Source organism: Ochotona curzoniae, unplaced genomic scaffold (assembly GCF_017591425.1).
Source record: "Ochotona curzoniae isolate NIBS_2020 unplaced genomic scaffold, NIBS_Ocur_1.0 scaffold_2453, whole genome shotgun sequence".
NCBI lineage: Eukaryota > Metazoa > Chordata > Mammalia > Lagomorpha > Ochotonidae > Ochotona > Ochotona curzoniae.
This window is the reverse complement of record NW_024467094.1, coordinates 10772285-10791475: the sequence shown is the minus strand read 5'-3', so window position 1 is coordinate 10791475 and position 19191 is coordinate 10772285. Positions and strand designations below refer to the sequence as shown.

Genomic DNA, 19191 nt, shown 5'->3' with positions numbered 1-19191 from the left:
TGATAACTGATTGAGATCTTGTGACAACACAGAGAAGCGGCTGCAGCAGCAGGTTTCAAAAATGCACTTTATTCCAATGTGAAATGAAGACGTGATGGTTTTAAAAACAAGACAAAGTTCTTGATCAGCTGTGGGACGCTTGCTACCTCCGGCCCACTCCCTTTGAAACAAGGTGTCTGGACAGGCCACACCCAGGAGCAGCCCTCCCTGTAAGGCCCCCTCACTTAAAGGGACCCTTGTGTGGGCTCAGAGGCAGTGACCTGGGCTGCAGAACACAGACAGGCGGGGAGAGGGGAGTGGCAGGGCGCACCTGCCAGCCCCTCAGCTGCTTTGTAGAAAAGTGCCTGTGTGGCGAGGACCAGGCAGGCCCCTTGGAGAGGCAACAACTATGCTGTGTCTGCCAGTGTCCCCCCAGGATCCATGATTCAGCCCTAGCTTCCCCACCCCACCCACACCCCCAGTGTGCGTTAGGCAGCTCAGGTTAAAATGGGGAGAAGATACATTCAGACCACAGCCCCCAAGGTTATCCCCACTGGGTGCTGGGAGTAGGGAGGAGCCTATGGCAGCACCTCCTGCTGGGCACATGGAGTCTGGGAAACCATGCTGCTCAACTCCTCTTTCGCACCCCAAAGCTATAGCCAATCATCACGAGCAAGGTGCACTGGCAGCTCCCAGCTCCGACCCCCTCTTTGATTGCGGCTTGCAACCGGACTCTGAGCCAGGGTAGGCCCAGGCTGTGGCAGCAGCAGCAGCAGCCACCAGGTGGAATACACATTATGACCTGAGAAGTCGCATCTGCATGTCACCCACTCGGAAGGGACAGAGGGCTATGTACAAGGCAGGAGGGATGAGCAAGCCACTCTCGGGCAAGGACACACTCACGTATACCTGCTTGAGGGCGAGGCCTGCAGGCACCTGCCCCCAGCCGGGAGGGACACCACACACACCATTCAAGTGTTTCCCATCAGGCCTCTGCGTCGTGTACTCACTGACCAGTGCAAAAACATCTTTTGGGGGGCGGATGGGCAAGCCATGCCAGATCCCAGAGGAAGCTGGGGTGGGGTGGGGGTGGAACATGGAGGAAGAGGGCCTCGCCTCCTCTCGCGGTCTGTAGGGCACTCCCCTTCCTCAGGGAGTAACGGGGCCGCCGACTGTCCGTCTGTGTCCCTTTCTACGCCTGCAGGCTCGGCGAAGAGGAGTCCTTGGCAGCCCCGGGCTGGGAAGCCATGTCCTGGGGAGCCCCCGCTGGCTCAGGCTCAGTGGCCATGGGCTCCTCAGCCTTGTCCCTGCTCTTGCTGGCTTCCTGCAGCTGATGCCGGCGTGCCACCTCGGCCTTCAGATTCTCCAAGTCTTTTTGACTGAAGGGAAGGAGCAGGGGAAGGGGATGTCAGTATAGGTGACACGTATGACGTGATCAGCCCTGTTCTTGATCAGAGAGACACATGCGTGGAACAGGCGCTCCCTCCCCAAAGCAGAAGGGTCCACGAGAACAAAACAAAAGAGCTCCATGCATGCGACAGTCACCAGCACGGCCTAGCTGCCTCTAGCACACAATCAGGGCTGGCCGGGGGGCAGCTGAGAGCGCCCCACCTCTGGTCAAGCATGCCCTCCTCTCCGCCCCGACACTCCCTGCCCTGTAACAGGGCCCGTGTGGAAGGCGCAGTAGAGGGTGGCAGAGAGAGGGTGGAGCCGCCTTCTATGTGCGCATCCTCGACATGGCCAGGATGCACTGCTACATGAAGCACACAGGAAGGAAATGACCCACATGCCTAGTGCGACAGTTCTGCGTACAACTAGAGGGCGAGGAAGATGACAACCCAGCATTTGCTGCATTACATCCAATAATTCTGTCTGGCCCTTTCCACGTGGGCGTGTGCCCGGGGGACAGCCGCCTGCAGGCCTCACCTGAGCGGGATGAAGAGGATGCCATTGATGACGTTGAGCTGCTCCAAGACACTGGCCATGCTGGGGGCTGTGAACTAAGGGCAGAGGGCACATATGCTGGTGAGCGAGGCCCCGTTGCCAGGGCTGGGGGAACCACCACACAGGACCAACCTTGAGGGGTGGGATGTTGGCGCTGGAGCCATTGCGGTAGATCTCATTCATGGTGCGCTGCAGGGCCACGGCCTGCTGGGTCAGGCACTTGAGGTATTCGGAACTCTCCTTGGTCTTCTCGTGGTCCTCGCCCAGCTACGGCGGTGGGGAAGGGCAGGCAGTCAGCAGGCAATCAGGGCCTCCCACATGCCATGGCCCCATCCCCCACCCTGCTGCCAGCCCCACCACAGCCCACCTGGGTCTTGTAGATGGTATAGCCTTCCTTTTCATGCTGCAGGGCTGAGCGGAACTCAGCTTTGCTCTCGTAGACCCTGGCAACCAGGTGGTGGCTGCAGGCAGCCCAGGGTGGGCAGAGTCAGGTTATGAGTGAGTCAGGGTGGCGGGCTGCCTGGCATCCACTCAAGAGCCCACCCTCTGCCCGACCTAAGGGGCACACTACAGCCTCGAGCATGAAGCAGCAGTCCCAAGGGAGGGGAGAGACCCATCCCGAGCCAGTGGAGCCTCACCTGAGTGCCACCTTGAGGGCTTTGGGTCCGTGGTACTTAGTGCTGACAGCCAACGCATTCTCCAGGAAGCGCAGCGACAGGTCATACTCCATCACCCCATGCAGCACCAGCCCAATGTTGTTCTGAAGGGACAGTCAGGGGTGGGGGCACCTGATCAGCTCTAGTGCCCCAGGCCTGAGGCTGGCCCAGGCCGGCCCCAGCTGCCCTCCATCCCGGGCACTCACGTCCAGCAGAGCCATCTCTGGGTGGTCCTCCCCGAACACCAGCAGCATGAGGTAGCGAGCACGGTATAGCAGGCTCAGGGCCGTGGACAGCTGGCTGCTGGCGAAGCAGTACAGGGCCAGGTGCATCTGCAGACAGGGCCAGGGTGGGTCAGGGAGGCCTGGGCCCCCGCTGCCACTGCCACACGCCTGTCCCTGGCTGGCTACTCACATATTCCTGGATGGTGTTGGGGTGCTCGATGCCCAGCACTCGCTCACTCATCAGCACTGCCTTCTGCTGGTTACTCAGGGCCTGGGGAGGGGGGACTCAGGATCAGATGCTGCCTCAGCACCCCCAGGGAGGCTGCACTTCCTACTCTGATTTTGCATGAAGGCAGCTAGGATGGGTCAAAGTCAGCTGCTCTGGCTGGGGGAGTGTAGGTCCCTTGAGAGCCTTGGCAGGCTAGTTGCCCCAAGCCTTTTCCCCACTAACTGGGTCTATGCAAAGGCACACAAAGCCAAAGCCATGCTGAAGCAAAATACTGTGCAAAAACAGAGATCCAAGGTAGAAACAACCCTCTGTATGCAAGGGGCAGTGGGGGGCCTACCCACCTCCAGAGCAGCCTGACGAAGCTGGGTGGGCCCTGAGCAGTGTGACTGCAACCCCAGGCACAGTCCCAGGGCTGTGCAGCACCTGCCACCTGCCTGAGGTGCCCCCTCACTTTTTTCCTATCAGGGCACAGGAAGCTGTCCATTCCCCCAGCACTAGGACTAGGGAACACTCACCGAAGGAGCCAGGCCTAGGATCTGCCTGCATGCTGCCTGTTCCCTACAGGGGCCCCCAGAAAAGCAGCCAGGAAGCCCACGGCCCCAGACCCAAACCCCGCAGGCCCACCTCGGCGTAGTCGCCCATGATGTAGTGGAGGCGGGCCAGGAGGCGCAGGCAGGCACAGATCTCCACGTGCATGGCTCCATACACGTTGTTGAAGAGGTTCAGGGCCTCGCTGATGAGCTCACAGCCCTCCTTCAGGAAGCCTGCAGGGCACCCCAGGGCCAGCAAGGTCAGGGCCAGGCCGCAGCAGGGTCCCACCTCCACGCAGCCCACCTGGCCACGCACCCTGCTGTACTTTGGCCTGCCCGCTCTGGAAAAAGTGGAAGGCATCCGAGGCCTTGGGGTTGACGTGCTTGACCACGGGGAAGATGTTGAGCACGTCCTCCTCGGTGAAGGCGGGCTTGTGGCGGCTGTCGAAGCTGTACTCCTTCAGCAGGATCTATGGACACAGCCCAGCAGGCGCCTCAGCTCCTGGCCGCCCCTGCCCCGCCTCCGCCCCCCGCCCTCGGGACGCACCTGGATTCCAGTTTTCAGGGAGATCTCACGCAGCAGTGTGATCTTCTGCAGCCCGTATGTCTCCACAGCCTGGTCCACGGTCTCACTGTGAGGGCAGCGGGGTGAGCAGCACCCCTAGCCCTGCAGGTCCCTCCTCCTTCCCAAAGCACAGGGTCCTCCTGCCCACCCGTGCCTGCCACTCACGCACCACTCGAGGCTGAAGTCAAAGTAGTTCTTGGCTTCCTGGCAGATGTTCTTCCAGAGCGCCTGCGGGGTCATGACGGCCCAGGCCGTGTTGTCTGCAGCGCCCAGGGGCCGGTTTTTCCTCCGCTTGTTCCTCTTTTTGGAGACTAGTTCGTCAGCCGGCAGGTGCGCCACAGGGTTGGGGTAGGAGCTCAGGAAACAGTTCAGGAAGTGGCTGATGGCAGCTGAAAGGCCTGAGAGCTCCACACCCTGCCAGGAGGATGTGCAGCCAAGTCAGAGAGGTCAGTGAGCCCCACCCCAGGGCCCCTCCTGGCCCAGGGCAGCCTACCTGCAAGTACGTCTTGAAGATATGCTTGGCAGATCGGGTGATGAGCTCTCCGATGCCGATTTTCTGGGAGGCGTGAAAGAGGGCAAGTCCCGGTCAGGCCCTGCCTCCATCCCCAATAACCCACCCTGCCCAGCCCACGAACCCCACTCACAAAGATGTGGTCCAGCTGCTCACGGGCTGGGCTCCGCAGCACCAGGTCCAGCACCTTGCCCAGGTAGCGCATGTTGATGCCACGCTGGCGCATCACCTCAGCCAGTGTGGCCCCATCCATGGGCAGCACCGCATGCTCCGCACAGTCCTTCACCTGCGGGCTGCAGCGGGTCAGGCCCCAGCCCTCCCTGATCCTCCCAGGGGAAGGAAGGGACTAAGCCCCCAGGCCCCAGTGAGGAAACGGCAAGGAGCAGGCTGCTGTGAGGATGGCAGGCCATGCACACAAGCTCCTCTAGCCCCTGGCTGGCTGGCCTGCTCTCCCAGCACAGCAGGACATGTGCCTTGCCCTCCCTCCAGCTCTCAGTCCCTGCCCCATCAGGAAAGGAGAGGCCTCTGCCCTGCCCAAGTTCCCCCAAGTGTCGTCAGCAGTAGATGGGCAGCAGAGCCCATCACGGTCCCTGCCAGCCCCTGCAGGCCGCCCTCACCAAGCCAGGGATCTGGCAGGACAGCAGGAAGGCAGCTGCATCCTTCAGCAGCTGCTTCTGGTCCCGGACTTCATCCTGGCAGGAGTCAGGAAAGCGCACACCTGGGGGTTGAGGAAAGCGGCTGGAACCAGGCAGGGACGCGATGCTCTGAGGGGTGTACAGGCCTACCGCCTCCTCCCGTGTCCAGGTGCACACACACACACACACACACACACACACACACACACACACGAATGCACAATGTGCTGTTCCCACCCTCAAGGGCTCTGCTGAGGCCCACACAGCTTGCCTGGAGAGAAGATGTCTGGGTTGAAGCGGATATCGAAGGCCGTGCTGCTGATGGAGCCGACAGCCTTACACGCATTGCGGATCACCTCCCGACTCCGAGGGTCTGCTGTGGAAACACGGCGCCATGGGAAGTGGCCCCACGCCACCCTCGAAGAGGAGGGAAGGTTGGGCTGCCCTGACTTCATCTCCTCCCAACCAGGGAGGCCACCAGGGCAGGCCACTCCGAGTAGCATACAAAGTAGGCGCACCTGTGCCATCGTCGGACGCAATGGTCTCTGCCAGCTCCTTCACCTTGGCCAGGCCGCTTGCATTGTTGCCCTCCTCTTCACTTCCTGCCTCAGGCCCCGGACAGTCTTCAGGTGTAGCATCTGAGGACAGAGGCCCACCATTCTCCAGCGTGGCAGGGCCCTCGGCCTTGCCAGCCTTCTGCTGCATCAGCTGCAGGGCAGCCAACTTCATGAAGAGGAGGTACCTGGCACAGAAGGGGGGAAGACAATTCAGCTGGCCCAGCAGCTTCTTCCCAGCCACGGACACCTAGCCAGTCCTAAGCTGCCCTGCAGGCACGCATCAGCACACAGGTACAGGCGAGCCAGTAGCAGGGGGCAGCCAGCCCCAAGCCCTCCCCAGACAATTAGAAGGCAGCTAGCTGGCGGGCAGACAGGGGTGGGAGGAGGGAGAAGGGCTCACTGCCCAGGCCATGGCTCTGCACAGGAGTAGGAATGGCACTGGCATTTTGCAAAAAGAATCATTTATAGCATGGGATATTCAGTACGGCTGACTTCTAAGCAGTGAGCACCAGCAGTGCCAACACCCAGTGCCTGCCTCCTGGCTTAGGGACAGCTATGCCACCATAGCTGATGCCAGAGGCTCCTTAAAGGAAGAGTGTAACTCTGGCTCAACGTCCAGTCTAGGGTCTCTCTGAGCTGCAATAATCAAGCCTTGGTGTCTGCGTTTCAGAGCCTGACTCTCCAGTGAGTGAGGATGGGAGCCTTTTCCCACATTGTAGACTTTGAAGGGTGAAGATCTGGCTACGGGAGTGCCCCTGGCAGCCACACCCCTCACCTGTGCTCCACGAAGGCATCCACCAATTCCTGGCGCAGACAGCAGAGCTTGTGCCGGTGGGCGCGGGGGAAGCCGGCACGGACACACTCCTCAGGCAGCTCCTCACCAGGCACGGGCAGAAAGTTGAGGTCAGGCGGGAAGGTGCGCAGCAGGTCGAGGATGTAGTGGCGGCCATCGTTGCCAATGATGCCCTTGCACTCGACCGAGGAGCACAGCTCCACCTCCTCATCGCGGTCGTTGAGCACACGGTGCCGCAGGAGCTTGAGGGGCCGGCTGGTGCGCTCCAGCAGCTCCAGGTACCGCGGGTGCGACACCACCGTCTTGCCAAAGTCAATGGAGCCATAGATGACGCTCTGCTCCTGGTCTCGCTCCAGGATGCCGGGAATGATGGACTGCGCCGTGACTCGGTAGCCTCGGTAATCCACCACCACCGTGCCCAGCGTGTAGAGTCCCTCCACGTCCACCGCATTGTAGGTGCGCACACCATTCAGGTCATTGGTGGGGGCCACATATGCTGCCACATCCCCACCAAAGTCCTTGTAGTGGTCACGGACATCGAAGCCCAGGCTGAAGAAGATGTTGTTCCAGATGAACATCTGCATCTTGGTCTCCTCGCTGGGGTTGATGGCCATCACATTGCCATCAATGACAGCCACAGCGCCTCGTGTGGCTGCCGCAGTGAAGTCACTGTGCACCTGCCAGGCCCAAGGATGGAGTGTGAGGGAGCGTCGTCCATGGCAGCCCCTGCTAGGCCCTGCCTTGGCCACCCTCTCCCAGACAGCAGAGGCTACTAGGCAGCTGGACAACCTTAGTCTCCACTCTACCATGTTTAGCAAAGGGCAAGGAAACCACTATCTGAAGGGCAGGCACACACTCAGGGAGAAAGCACCAGGTGAGTCACAGGAGGGGGAGGACTGGAGCAGGTGTGGGGGATCAACTAGGTACGTGCCAGGGAAACCTGGACAGGAGCCTTGACCTTTACCAGGTGTCCTCAAGCCTACACCGAACCCGGCATAGCCTCTGGCAAAGTTAGTACCCAAGAAATTCAGCTCTTGCTTTGACTATCACCATCTCCAGGCAGCAGGATTACAGGATTCTGACAAAGAACTAGATTTTCCTCATTTCCTTTTCTAGCCACAGTACTGATAATTTTAAAACCAAGCTAACTGCCAGCACAATGAGGGTCAGGGCAGGCAGCATGTGCCCAAGGGAGGGCTCCATGCAATCAGCAGAGAGCAGAGCTGGCTGGACTGCAGCCCTCGGCCCTGGGGGAGGCAGGTCCCTCTTCTCCCCTAGCCCTGGAGAATAAGCCAACGGCGGGAGTGAGCGAGGTCCAGGCACCTTGAAGATGGCTCTCTCTCGGAGCAGCCGCTCAGGCAGGTTCTTGCGGGGAAGCTCCCTTGTTGTCTGCAGCTCCTCATTCCAGTCCCGCGTCTGTGGACCGCCAGGGAGATGCTGGCTCAGTGTGCGCCTTCCCACGTTCCCTGAACAGACCCTCCTCTCACCTTCCCATGCAGACAGCCCCCAGACCCCTCAGGGAACAGACAGTAGGTACAGCCTGCAGGGAGGAGCCGAGCCCGGTGGGGTGGGGTGACAGGAGGGCGGCCCCGGCTGCAAGCACCTGTCCAGGGATGTGCTCCTCGTAGCCCAGCCTGGAAGTGTAGGCATCTTCAGCGCGCACACAGTCCATGGCGTGCTCAGCCTGGGGGGCAGTCCAGCTGTACACCTGGAACGGGGTGGCGATCCTCTCGAACGGGTGGCGCTGGACCCTGTGGCAGGCAGGGGACGGGGAGATGGGCAGCCCACCAAATTCAGAGCCTGCCACGGGCCTCTTCTCAGAGGCTCCCACCCGCTCCCGCATCTCTTTGTCTGGAAGAGTCAGATGGAAACCAGTGGGGACCTGCCCCAGAGCTGCTTGTCCCTGGCACTGGGGCCAGGGGCACCCGAGTTCACGCTGCTGGCTTGCTCACACTAACCACCCCCCACACCCCGGAGGCGTGAGCCGAGGCGCAGTGGCTGGCACAGAAGCTACCTTTTCTTCTGCAGCACCGCGAAGTTCTTCTTGAAGGTCGGGCTGATCTGGTTGAGCAGTTCCACCAGGGAGTGGCTCAGGAAGCGGGGGCTGGCGGGCTTGGGGTTGAAGTGATAGGCTGTGGACCTGCAGGGAGAGGGTGGCGCTGGGAGCACAGGTAGCAAGCTGCAGGGCCCCCGCCGGGCTCCACTGGGGCCGCCAGGCACTCACTGGTTCAGGTAGAAGCCCCGTGTGGATGCCGTGATGCTGACTTGCCGGTCCTCAGCTGTGATCACAAACAGGTACATGAGGTCCCCGTGCATCTTGCGGTTCCCAGGGGGTGGGTTCCAGCCGCTCATGGTGAGCACCTTCAGGCACTGCAAGGGCTGCAGGGTGGCCAGGCATGACTGGGCCTGACCTCCTAGCAGGGCACCTCCTCACCCCACCAGGGACACTCTTCTCTATCCCCCCGGGAGCCCCACCTTCCAGTCACGGTTCTGGGGCTGCAGGGGACACAGTGGCCGCTCCCGGCTACCCGGCAGGATGTACTCGGGCGGCGTGCAGTCAATGGGGTCCATCTCCAAGCCCTTCTTCCGCTTCCCGCTGTCTGAGGGACCCAAGGCCAGTGGTCAGCCCAGGGCCAACCATCTCCCTCCCACAATGTGGCTTCCAGGCAGAAGGTACCCCCTCGGTCCCCAGCCTCCCTGTCCTCCAGCCCACCCCAGGCTCCAACGCCGCCCACACCTCCCAGGTCACCATCCGTGAAGACACTCAGGAAAGACAAGGAGTTGCAGTCAACTCCGTTGAAGGCATCAGCTGGGTCCAGGCTCTTGAGCAGGTCTCGGACGTGACGCACATGGATGCGGGCCTCCCGCACTGTGTATGGCTCTGGCGGAGGAGGAGCAGGCATGTTAGCGGGGCTGGGTCTTTCCCTCCCCTCCACAACAGCCCATCTGGCACAGACAGCAGTGGGCGGGTGGGGTGGCAGGTGCGCTGTGGGTGGTTTGAGTTTTTGGCTGAGGCGTCCATGTTTAAGTTTCACTCTGAACACACAAGCAGGTGCTCTGGTTTACACACAGGCACACATCCTCTGGCTGCTGGCGGGCAGAGAATCCTGTTCTCAAAGAACCTTCTGCAGCACAACTTGTGAGGACACACAGGCCTTGGAGGGGAGGCCACATGCAACGCTGTCCCACCTCGTATGAGCAGGCCCTTTGGGAACCCTCATGCAGGGATGGCCGAGGGCTGCCCCAAGTCACCCCCAGCTTCAACACCAATATCCAATGGTTGTTTCACGGGGCTCTAGGTGGGGGAAGCTGAACAGCTTCTCTCCAAGGGAACCGCAACACCCAGGATGCTGGGTTTCACAACCACAGCAGGCTCCACCCACCGACAGCTCTGCAGCAAGCCGGACCCCACTCTGTAAAGAGCTGAGCCTTCACTCAACTGCACTGGGGCCAGTTTCTAGCCCTGCCTGATTTTGCTCTAAATCAAAACTGGCCATGCCCTGAGGGTGCAAGGTATGCTGTCTTGGGCAGTGGACCTGTGCTCCAGGCCCAACTCTACCCACTCATCTGTACCAATGTTGCCAGTTGTACGCAGTGGCATGCTACCCAGCCCTCCCCTGACTGACAGCCCCCTTCCAAGCCAACCTTCCACCACACGGAGCACTGAGCCCTCCTGCAGGCCCTCTATGCTGCGGAGCTCTGAGAAGTGGTCCAACATGTTGCCATCCAGGTGCAGGGAGAAGCACGTGCGGTGACACGTGTCCTCACGGTCCATGAGCACTTGGTGGATCTCCTGCACCATCTCCTGGGGTGATACCTGCCGAGAGAAAGTGTAGGCCATCCTGCTGAGCGACCACAAGGAACCAGGACACAACACCTACACCAGCCTGAAGACCGTGAACTCCAACAGCACCCAATACTCATTCTCCAAGCTCACTTTTCAACTCCCACCCCTGTCTAGGCAAAGCAATGGCCCTCTGAGGTTGTGTGTGTGCAGGACACAGCCTGGCCACACCGGGCAGCCCTCAACCAGTTCCCGAGGCTGGCGCAGTGATGCAGAGGACTAAGCCCCACAAGAGCACCAGCTGCAGACCCTCTAACTGCTCTACTTCCAATCCAGCTTCCTGCTAACATGTCTGGGAAAGAAGCACAGCATGGCTCAAGTGCTTGAGTCCCTGAACCCAGGTGGGAAACCTGAAGTAGCTCCTAGTTCCTGGATTGGGCCTGGCCCAGACCTGGCTGTGGCAGCCATTTAGGGAGTGAACAAGCTCTTTCCCTCCAACTCTTTCAAATGCCCTGGGAGATCACTCAGCACAACCCAGCCTTCTGGCAGACAGTAAAATCATGGCTTGGAGAGATGACCTGAGAACCCAGAACAAGATGCTGGGAAACCTGGGGCCCCAACACTCCCCTCTCACTATCTCACCACTTCCTAAACAGGGCTGCAGACCCAGCTGGCACTTGTCCCCTCACAAGGAGGCAATGACCTTGAATTTGGACTTGATGCCCATGTTCACCACACTAGCTGACTGATCCAATGCAAAGTCCAATAAAAAAGCCTCAAGCCTGAGTCCCCTGTGACCCTTCCTCCATCTAACCTGTAGGGAGAAGGGCTCGATCCCAGGGGCCAGGATCTTCACAGAAAAGCCTGTGTCCTGAATGACGATGACTTCCTGTCCAGTGGTCTCATCCCCCGCCTCAGCCTCATCTAGCCCGTTTTCCCGCGGCGGCTCAGCCACCCCCTCCTCCTTCTTCAGGCTCTCTGGGCAGTCTCCATTCAGCAGCATGACGGATGGCGGCTCTGCAGAGGACAGGAGAGGAGTGAGTCAGAGGGGCCTATGTGTCTCTGGAGCCTGGGGGCATACAGCCTATGGGAGAGGGGCTGCCCCAGTCTGTGTATCTCTGCAGGCTAGCACCTCCACCCATCCCCAAACTTCTGCTCCTGAACCTTCCAGTCCAGCTTTTCACCTTGGGGTGCCGCTCAAGGCCAAGCCCCGGGGGTCCTCTCAGGTATAACTGGCACACCAGGGGCGCCCTTCCTCCTCCACCTCTGCCGTGGCTGGCATGCTACTCCTGCCCCGCCCTCTCCAGCTCCAGCTTACTCCCCGGTCCTGAGCTGTAGCTGCTGAGGCCCCAGCCTCACCCTCTCCCAAGTCTTACACACCCTCCTGCCTCACACCTCACAGGGCTGTTCATTTAAAGGGGCCAAGGACCTTCCAGGCACCAGCAGGTGGCTGTCCCTGGGGAAAGGCTCACCCTGTCAGGATGGAATCCCCTGCTTCGTCTAGTCCCCAAGCCAGTAACTCCATCTCATGTTCTACTGGAACCAAGTGTTGGCCTCTGCAGTCCCAACCCAGGCCCAAATACCCCTCCTGTTTTAGGGGTACACCTGCAGCAGTCTCTGCAATTGCTGCACTGCTCCCAAGACAGTTTCTGCTGGTACCTCTGCCGCCCTGGCCCTTCCCAATGCATGTACCGCAGTGTATGGGCAGGAGGCCACACCGTCTACTTTTCCCCGGGCAATGAGGAAGGGGGAGCCTAGGACAACTATCAGCCTTTCAAAAAGTGGATAAATCAATCTATAAGAAGGAAAAGGCCGGGCCCGGTAGTGTGGCCTAGTGGCTAACGTCCTCGCCTTGAACATACCAGGATCCCATATGGGTGCCGGTTCTAATCCCGGCAGCCCCACTTCCCATCCAGCTCCCTGCTTGTGGCCTGGGAAAGCAGTCAAGGACGGCCCAAAGCTTTGGGACCCTGCACCCTTGTGAGATACCCGGAAGAAGTTCCTGGCTCCTGGCTTCGGACTGGCATAGCATCGGCCGTTGCGGTCACTTGAGGAGTGAATCATGGGATGGAAGATCTTCTTCTCTGTCTCTCCTCCATTCTGTATATCTGACTTTCCAATAAACAAATAAATCTTAGAAAAAAAAAAAAAAGGAAAAGGCCAAGCTATAACAATCTGCCTGGAAGCCCACTTGACCAATGGGAATGTTGGCCACCAAAAAGCCTGCTGGTTAAACCAGAGTAAGCCCCTGGGCTTAGCACTTGGGCATCCCAGGTGTGAGCAAGTTGTTTGCGGACAGCAGCCCTGCTCTGCATCTTAGCCCTTCCAGGCACTGGCTGCCAGCAGTGGGCAGGCAGGGCCTCTCCCCAGGCCTCTGTGGGCCCTGCTCTGAATCCCCCAACACAGAGCAGGGACCTCAGGCATACAGGAGCCTAGAGAAGTCACCCACTTCCTTGTGGCCCTCAACTAAGACCACCAGCAGCTCTCCTAAGCTCCCTCCTTTCCTTCCCCAAACCTGGATGAACCAACCACCCAAGAACCAAAAGAATGCACCCAGCAGCCCCCCACTCCAAAGGCAGACAGGTGTAGGGGGCAGTGGGGTTGGTTAGCTTGCCGCAGCAGGGCTCTAGGGAAGGCTGGGCTGGTGGGCAGCCCCAGGAGAGGCTGCACCTAGTTCTGAGCTCCAAGACCCCAACAGTGGCCAGACAGAGGCCTGGATCCAGACAGGCAGCAGAGCAGCACAACACAAACCCAGGTAGCCCTGGCTCCTACCCTTCCCCAGCCCAGGCAGCCCACTGCCACCCACTCCAAACTGGGACAGCCAGGCTTGTCCCTTCCCTTCCTCCAAGGGACCCTGAGGTCTCCCTATTGCTGTATTATGGCAGAGTAGCCTTCAGCAGGAAGCCAGTTGGCTGGCATTGCCCCATAGCCCACCTGGTACAGGCGACAGCCTTCTCCTCGGCTCTGAGGTTGCAGGACTGCCATGGCAGCAAGGTGACCAGCACTCCGGCTCTGGCCTGGCCCAGTCTGTGGTCCCAGCCCCTGCCTCCGCTGCCACCCTTGCCCTACCACAGCTGGTCGGCCCAGGCCTGGAGCTCCGGCTGGCTTCGGGTTTCAGCGGGGCCAGGCCTGCTGGGGAGGCCTGGGGAAGGGCACATTCCCCCTGCCTCTGCTTCGGATCCTGCTCAAGGTCGGCCAGAAGGACGGCTGCGGGCCAGGCCGCGGTGGCTCCAGGACCCCAAGGGGAACTGTTCTCAGGGCTCAGGCCCTGGTCCCCACATGCCCCAGAAAGGGGGCCATTGCTGGTTGGGCTGTTAAGGGAACAGGAGAACCCCGAGTATGGACTCCCTGGACCCCTGAGGATTGAGGGACCAGAGGGCTGATCATGAGAGACAGGGCCCAGCAAGGGGTTCCTCTCTTCAGCTGCAACCCCAGTGCGGGTGAGCAAGACTGCTTCTGCCAGCTGCTGGCAACAGCTGGCACAGACCCGGGCCCACGCCATGAGGTGGCCGTCCCTGCCCACCCGTCACAGACACTAGTGCCTGGCCTGCCAGCCAGGGACTCTGGCTCCCGCTGCCCCCTGCAGGTGACCTGGCAGCTAGCCCCTCCCGGAGCCACTGGTTCTGAGGGGGAGGGGCGCCCACTCTCCCAGAGGACAACTGCACCGGTGCCCTGAGCCTCCACGCTGCCCTGAGTAGCTGGCAGGCACTGTTGTCTCTTCCCAGCAGCCCCTGCGTGGTCAGGAGCAAACCAAGCGTCTCCCTCAGGGAAAACAGAGCTGGCAGTGGCAGGCCGAAGGCCGCTGGGCTATAGGGAAGAAGCATGCCCAGCCTCGCCAGGGCGCCTTCCCAGGCCTCTGACTTGTTGCCAGGGCCCAGCCAGGACTGCTCTGGCATCCGTACTAACCAATGGGGGGTGGGGAGCCAGGCCCCCTCTCGAGGGCCCCTCCCCTCCAGTTTGATGAAGCATTGAACAGACCCTCAGCCTCTCCCCAGCCACTCTGGAAGAGCCAGGCCTTGGCAGAGCTGCCACCCCCACCCTAGACACCCCCAACTCCCTGGAGAGGGTGGGGCCAGGTAGCTTGGCAATGACCTGAGAGCAGCGTGGACAAGCATCGCCCTGCTGGTTACCAGAGAGCCAGGGCTCACTCCGAGCCTGACTCAGATCAACCAACCTGGGGAAACTGAGACTCCCAGAGGGCAGTAAGCAAGCTGCCTAGGGTCACGGAGGCAACAAAACCAGGTGTCAGAAGCCCAAGCTCAGGCCTAAGTGCAAGCCCCCACCCCACCCCAAGCCAGGCAGCAACAGCTTCCTCAGGCCTCTCACCATTAGCCCTGCCTGCCTGTCCTCCCGGGCAGGAGGAGCTGGGTGTCAGGGAAAGGACACGAGGCAGCGTTCCCTGCAGGATGGGTAGGGGATGCCCACACAGTGTTTCACTTAACAGACCCCATGGAAGGGATAAAGCACATCGCAGCCCTGGCCAGGGAGCCTCTGTGGGCCTCCCCAGCCTGGCATGGCCTCAGGAGCTGGTGCCAAGGCCAGGCCACGCCCCAGCAGGTGAGGCTCCAGCAGGAAGGCAGGCCCCGAAAGCCACATCTCTCCATCCCAGAAACCCAAGGCCTCAAGGAACAGGTGGGGAGGCACGAGGGCTGTCTATACTGAAGACGCTAAGAAAGCAGGTACCTTGTGTCTCCTTTTTGGCCCATCCAAATGGTCTGCGGGGTCTGAAGATGGGCCAAAGTTCCCACACCTGCTCTGCCCAGACCCTATCCAGGAAGGTGTTCCTGGGTCCTACTAGGGAGCTCCTGGAAGCACCCCCTAAACTCCACCTCAGTAGGCCACTGCCCCCCTTCTCGTCCTACTCTGGGCCTCAACTCCAGGGCACCCTCCCCTAGCCAGAAGGAACTTGACGTACCACAGTGAACTTGAAAAACCTGCCGGTTCTCTTCACCCCTAAAAGCTGCTTTATTCCCAAGAAGGTAACAGACCCTTGTCTACCGCCCTCCACACAAAACTCTTGGCCTTGCTCACCTCCTCTTTAAAGAGACTGGGGAGCCCCCAGAGCCAAGTCCTGTCAGGTGGGGATGAGAGGGTCTACACCAGCAGACACGGAGCGCTGCAGTCTACGTCCCAGGCCTTTACTCCAGCCTCCTGGAGACATGGGACTAAGAGTGGCTTACGATCTCCCAGCTTCCCTAAGAGGAACAGCTGCGCCCTGCTCCTGACCCAGCGCACCTCACACGGAGGCACCGGGCTGAGAAGGGGCTTCTCCCAAGGCGTTCACAGAGCCCCACCACCAGCTTAGCCTCTCCCTCCTGCCACACGTGATCCAAACCTGCAGGCATGCCCCAGCTTCCTCCAGGGCAGCCTAGGCGTGTCTGGCCGTGAGCTGCAAATCCAAAAGCTTTCCCCCAGCAAAGGGCTGTGTGACCTTGGGCAAGTCCATTCATCTTCATGGGTCTTTCAACCGCAGAGGAAAGCGGCCAGCCCCTCTCTTATCTAGCCTGCTCCACTGATTCACAACCCAGTCAGAATAAAGCCGCGTGGACTGTGCTTATCAGCAATTATGCTGTCCAAGCCTTGACCCATCAGCAAGGTAACTCAGCTGTGGCAGTGAGGGGGTGCTGGGGGCAGGAGGCCCACCCAGCCTGACTCCCATATCAGCCCAGTGCTCTCATCAGAGCCGGGACAGAGACGGTGGTTAAGGTGTCTATGGAGGAGGAAGTGGGAGCATGCAGCTCTTGCACCCTACTGCTGTCCTGGGCACACAGGGCTCTGGGGAAGGGTGGCCTAAGGCAGAGCAAAGGGATAGCAACAAGCCCAGGATCGGCCCAGCCACTCCCCAAAAGCCAGGCCTCAGGTCCCCCAAGGGGGCCAGCCGGGAGCTCCACTCCACTCTGCCGACCTTTGCCTTAAAAACAGCAACTCTCATCTGACCCACTTGTCGCAATAAGGTAGGTTAATAATCAAGTCCTGGCACAAACACCGCCCCCTGCCAAGGAGCCCGCTTCACCCCCGGACACTGGCAGGACCACCCCTCTCCCTTCCCTCCCCTCAGCCCAACAGGTCAACACCTGGAAGGGCAAAGCTCAGAACTTGAAGCCCCTGGAATGAAACCAGGCAAGCCCCTCTCCCTAAAAGCACCTGATGCCCCTCACCTCCCCAAGACCCAGCCTGCAAAACCGCAAGCAGGGCTGAGGCCTGGCCGGCCCAGCCCGGCACAGGGAAACGTCCCGGAGGCCTAATGCAAGAAACGGGACCTGACACAGCAACGCCCGCCAAGTGTCAGAGTGACCCCCTAAGACCAGAAGGCTCCCCTGCCCGTGGGTGGTGCAGGAGGGGTGTGTGTGTGTGTGTGTGTGTGTGTCTTGGGGAGGTGGGGTGGGGGTTGCGGCCGCTCCTATCCGCCTGCCGCGGCGGCGCACCCCGAAGCCGCGTGTGCGCGCACGTGTCCCCAAGACCTGCCGCGGCGTGTGCCCGCACGAACTGCCCTTCCCCGGACCCCACGTGCGAAGCTCGGGCCGCCGCCGGGGGCCACAGTGAAGGTGACCTTCAGGGCGGGGGCGGCCCGGCGGAGGACCCAGCCAGACGTCGCCGGGCCCGGCGACGAGGGAACGCGGGGGTCCCCGGCCGAGTCCCCCCCAAAACCCGCCGGTCCTCGGGTGCAGCCTCCCCTCCACGGCCGCCGCCTCCCCCGGCCTCGGCCCCCCGGCTCACCGGCCGCGCCCGGCCGCCCCTTGCCTCCGGCTGGCAGGCTGTGATCTCGGGCGCTGTCGGCCGGAGCGGCGGCCGGCAGCTCGTCCGTCTTGATGACCATGGCGGCGGGAGCGGGGCGTCCGGCTCGGCTGTCCGCGCCGCCCGCCGCGCCACTAACCCAAGTGCCCTGCGCGCCGCGGCCGCTGCGGGAAGGACGGAGTCACTGGCCCACGTGGTGCGCGCTGTAGCCTTTGACCCCACCGCCGCTCCCCCCACTGCTCCGCCCTCGCGCCCGGCCCGGCCCACGGAGGCTCGCGAGGGACAAAACACGCCGCGCCTCGTCCTCCTCCCCCACCCTCGTCCACCGACGCGGTGACTTTCCCCGAACGCCTTAAAGGCAACGCACGCCGACGCGCCCCGGCGGAGAAAAAAAAACGTGGGCCTCCTCGAGGGGCGGGGCCTCGGCGGCCCGTCGGGCGGGCGCCGTGACCTTGGGTGGAGACTGCTCGAGGGCTCCCGGGCTCAGCTCCCCTCCCCCTCCACCCCAGGGGCCCTCTGCTTCCCATGTTGCCTGTGCCAAGTGGCCGCGAGCGCGCGCGCCCCGACCGGCCGTGGTTAGGTAGCGTGACACCTCGGCGCCCTCTCCACCGAGCCTGCCTTTTCCCGCCCAAGGAGTGGGAGTCGGGTGCTGGATTACTGGGGGTGGGATGGGGGATTGGCCCTCACCAGACCTAGGGAGGAAATGGCCACAGTAGGCCACACCTCCCCTTTTTCATCTTGAGCCGCAAAGGACCCCCTGCCCACTCACATGGGCCACACCCCACCCCGCCGAAGCGAGCTGTCTTCTGCTGGTCGGTGTCCTCGGCTTTGCAATGAAGGATGTAGAGACCAAGGTCACTCTCTCTCTCTCTCTCTCTCTCTCTCTCTCTGTCTCTCTCTCTCTGTCTCTCTCTCTCTCACACACACACACACACACACAGAGCCAGATTCTAGCTGGGTCCGTGGGAACAGCCAGGCTTCCTCACCCTGATGGGTGAGGTGGGAAGTGGCTGCAGAGGTGCGCCTGTCTCGGGACAGGCAGGCTGGGGTTCCCTGCACTCCACCCCGGGAGTCCTGGCTTCTGCCACGGGCTGAGGCCAAAGCCGCAGCTGGCGTATGTATGCATTTGCGCTTGCGCGCAGGTGTGTGTCTGGACTGTTCTCTCCCCCCCCCCCCAGGCCTTGTAGAAACTGCAAAGGACAGTTGGACTTTGTCCTGGAGTGTAGATGGTGAGAAATGGAGTCAGTGAAAGTAGGGAGGCTTTGAAGCAGAAGCAGGGAGGTGAGAGGTGATAAGATTCAGGGCTCAGAGTAATCCCCCAGCTGCTGGGGGTGCAGGGTAGATAAGGGAGGCTGAGCCCCTCCCCCGGGCACACCAGAAAGGCGAGGTAGAACCTGAGCCTGCTGCTGAAGCTGAGTGAAAGTCTCTCTTTCAAGACAGATTTATTTATCTTGACAGAGTACATAGCTTCCATCTACTGGTTTGCTCCCTAATGGCTGTGGGTGTGAACCAGTGAACAAGCAGAGATCTCTTTCTGCCATTCAAATAAATAAGAGAAGACCACACCCGTCTCTCTAGTCCTCCCCATCTGTCAGGAGAAGCAGGGGTGGTCCCCAGTGCACTTGAGAAAAGGTGGGACCACCACCAGCCCACCAGTCACTGTCTTCCAGGTGCAGACTGCAAGCACCCAGGGCTGTGAGATCAGACATAACCTGGGCCCAGCCTCTGCAGGAAGCAACTTCCTGTCCTCTGCTCCATCTAGTGTTTTTTAAGACTTGTTTTTGTTGGAAAGGCAGATATACAAAGAGAAGGAGAGACAGAAAGATTTTTCCATCTGCTGGTTCATTCCCCAAGTTGCCACAATGGCCAGAGCTGAGTCAATTTGAAGCCAGGAGTCTCTTCCAGGTCTCCCACCTAGGCACAGGGTCCCAAGGCTTTGGGCAGTCCTCGACTGCTTTCCCAGGCCACAAGCAGGGAGCAGGGTGGAAAGTGAAGCAGCAGAGATACGAATTGGTGCCCATATGGGATCCTGGGTGTACAAGACGAGGA

General features: G+C 60.8%; 1 protein-coding gene across 2 annotated transcripts; it reads right to left on the bottom strand.

The window, feature by feature from the left end:
• Positions 1-49: 49 nt before the first annotated feature.
• On the bottom strand, positions 50-17337 carry CLUH (clustered mitochondria homolog). 2 transcript variants are annotated; one of them, XM_041000784.1, is made up of 26 exons: positions 17125-17337; positions 11222-11424; positions 10269-10440; positions 9361-9504; positions 9099-9223; positions 8848-9002; positions 8638-8763; positions 8227-8374; positions 7947-8039; positions 6606-7300; positions 5792-6015; positions 5545-5649; positions 5256-5356; positions 4772-4924; positions 4621-4683; positions 4297-4541; positions 4110-4194; positions 3879-4032; positions 3657-3796; positions 2994-3074; positions 2786-2911; positions 2562-2683; positions 2291-2384; positions 2056-2190; positions 1906-1979; positions 50-1358 (listed from the first exon to the last, which is right to left on the bottom strand). In XM_041000784.1, the coding sequence occupies exons 1-26, from the start codon at positions 17222-17224 to the stop codon at positions 1172-1174; spliced, it is 4050 nt and encodes a 1349-aa protein (XP_040856718.1). In that variant the 5' UTR covers positions 17225-17337; the 3' UTR covers positions 50-1171. The 2 variants fall into 2 exon arrangements, with proteins under 2 accessions (XP_040856718.1, XP_040856719.1); XM_041000785.1 differs by having other exon boundaries at positions 5545-5646; positions 17125-17327.
• Positions 17338-19191: the final 1854 nt, after the last annotated feature.

Excerpts from the sequence above, each read along its gene's own strand:
- CLUH (XM_041000784.1), bottom strand. The coding sequence starts at position 17,224 with ATGGTCATCAAGACGGACGAGCTGCCGGCCGCCGCTCCGGCCGACAGC. Across the intron at positions 4,925-5,255 it reads CCTGCCAGATCCCTGGCTTG|GTGAAGGACTGTGCGGAGCA; the intron begins GTGAGGGCGGCC and ends TGCAGCCCGCAG. Across the intron at positions 4,542-4,620 it reads TCTTCAAGACGTACTTGCAG|GGTGTGGAGCTCTCAGGCCT; the intron begins GTAGGCTGCCCT and ends TCCTCCTGGCAG.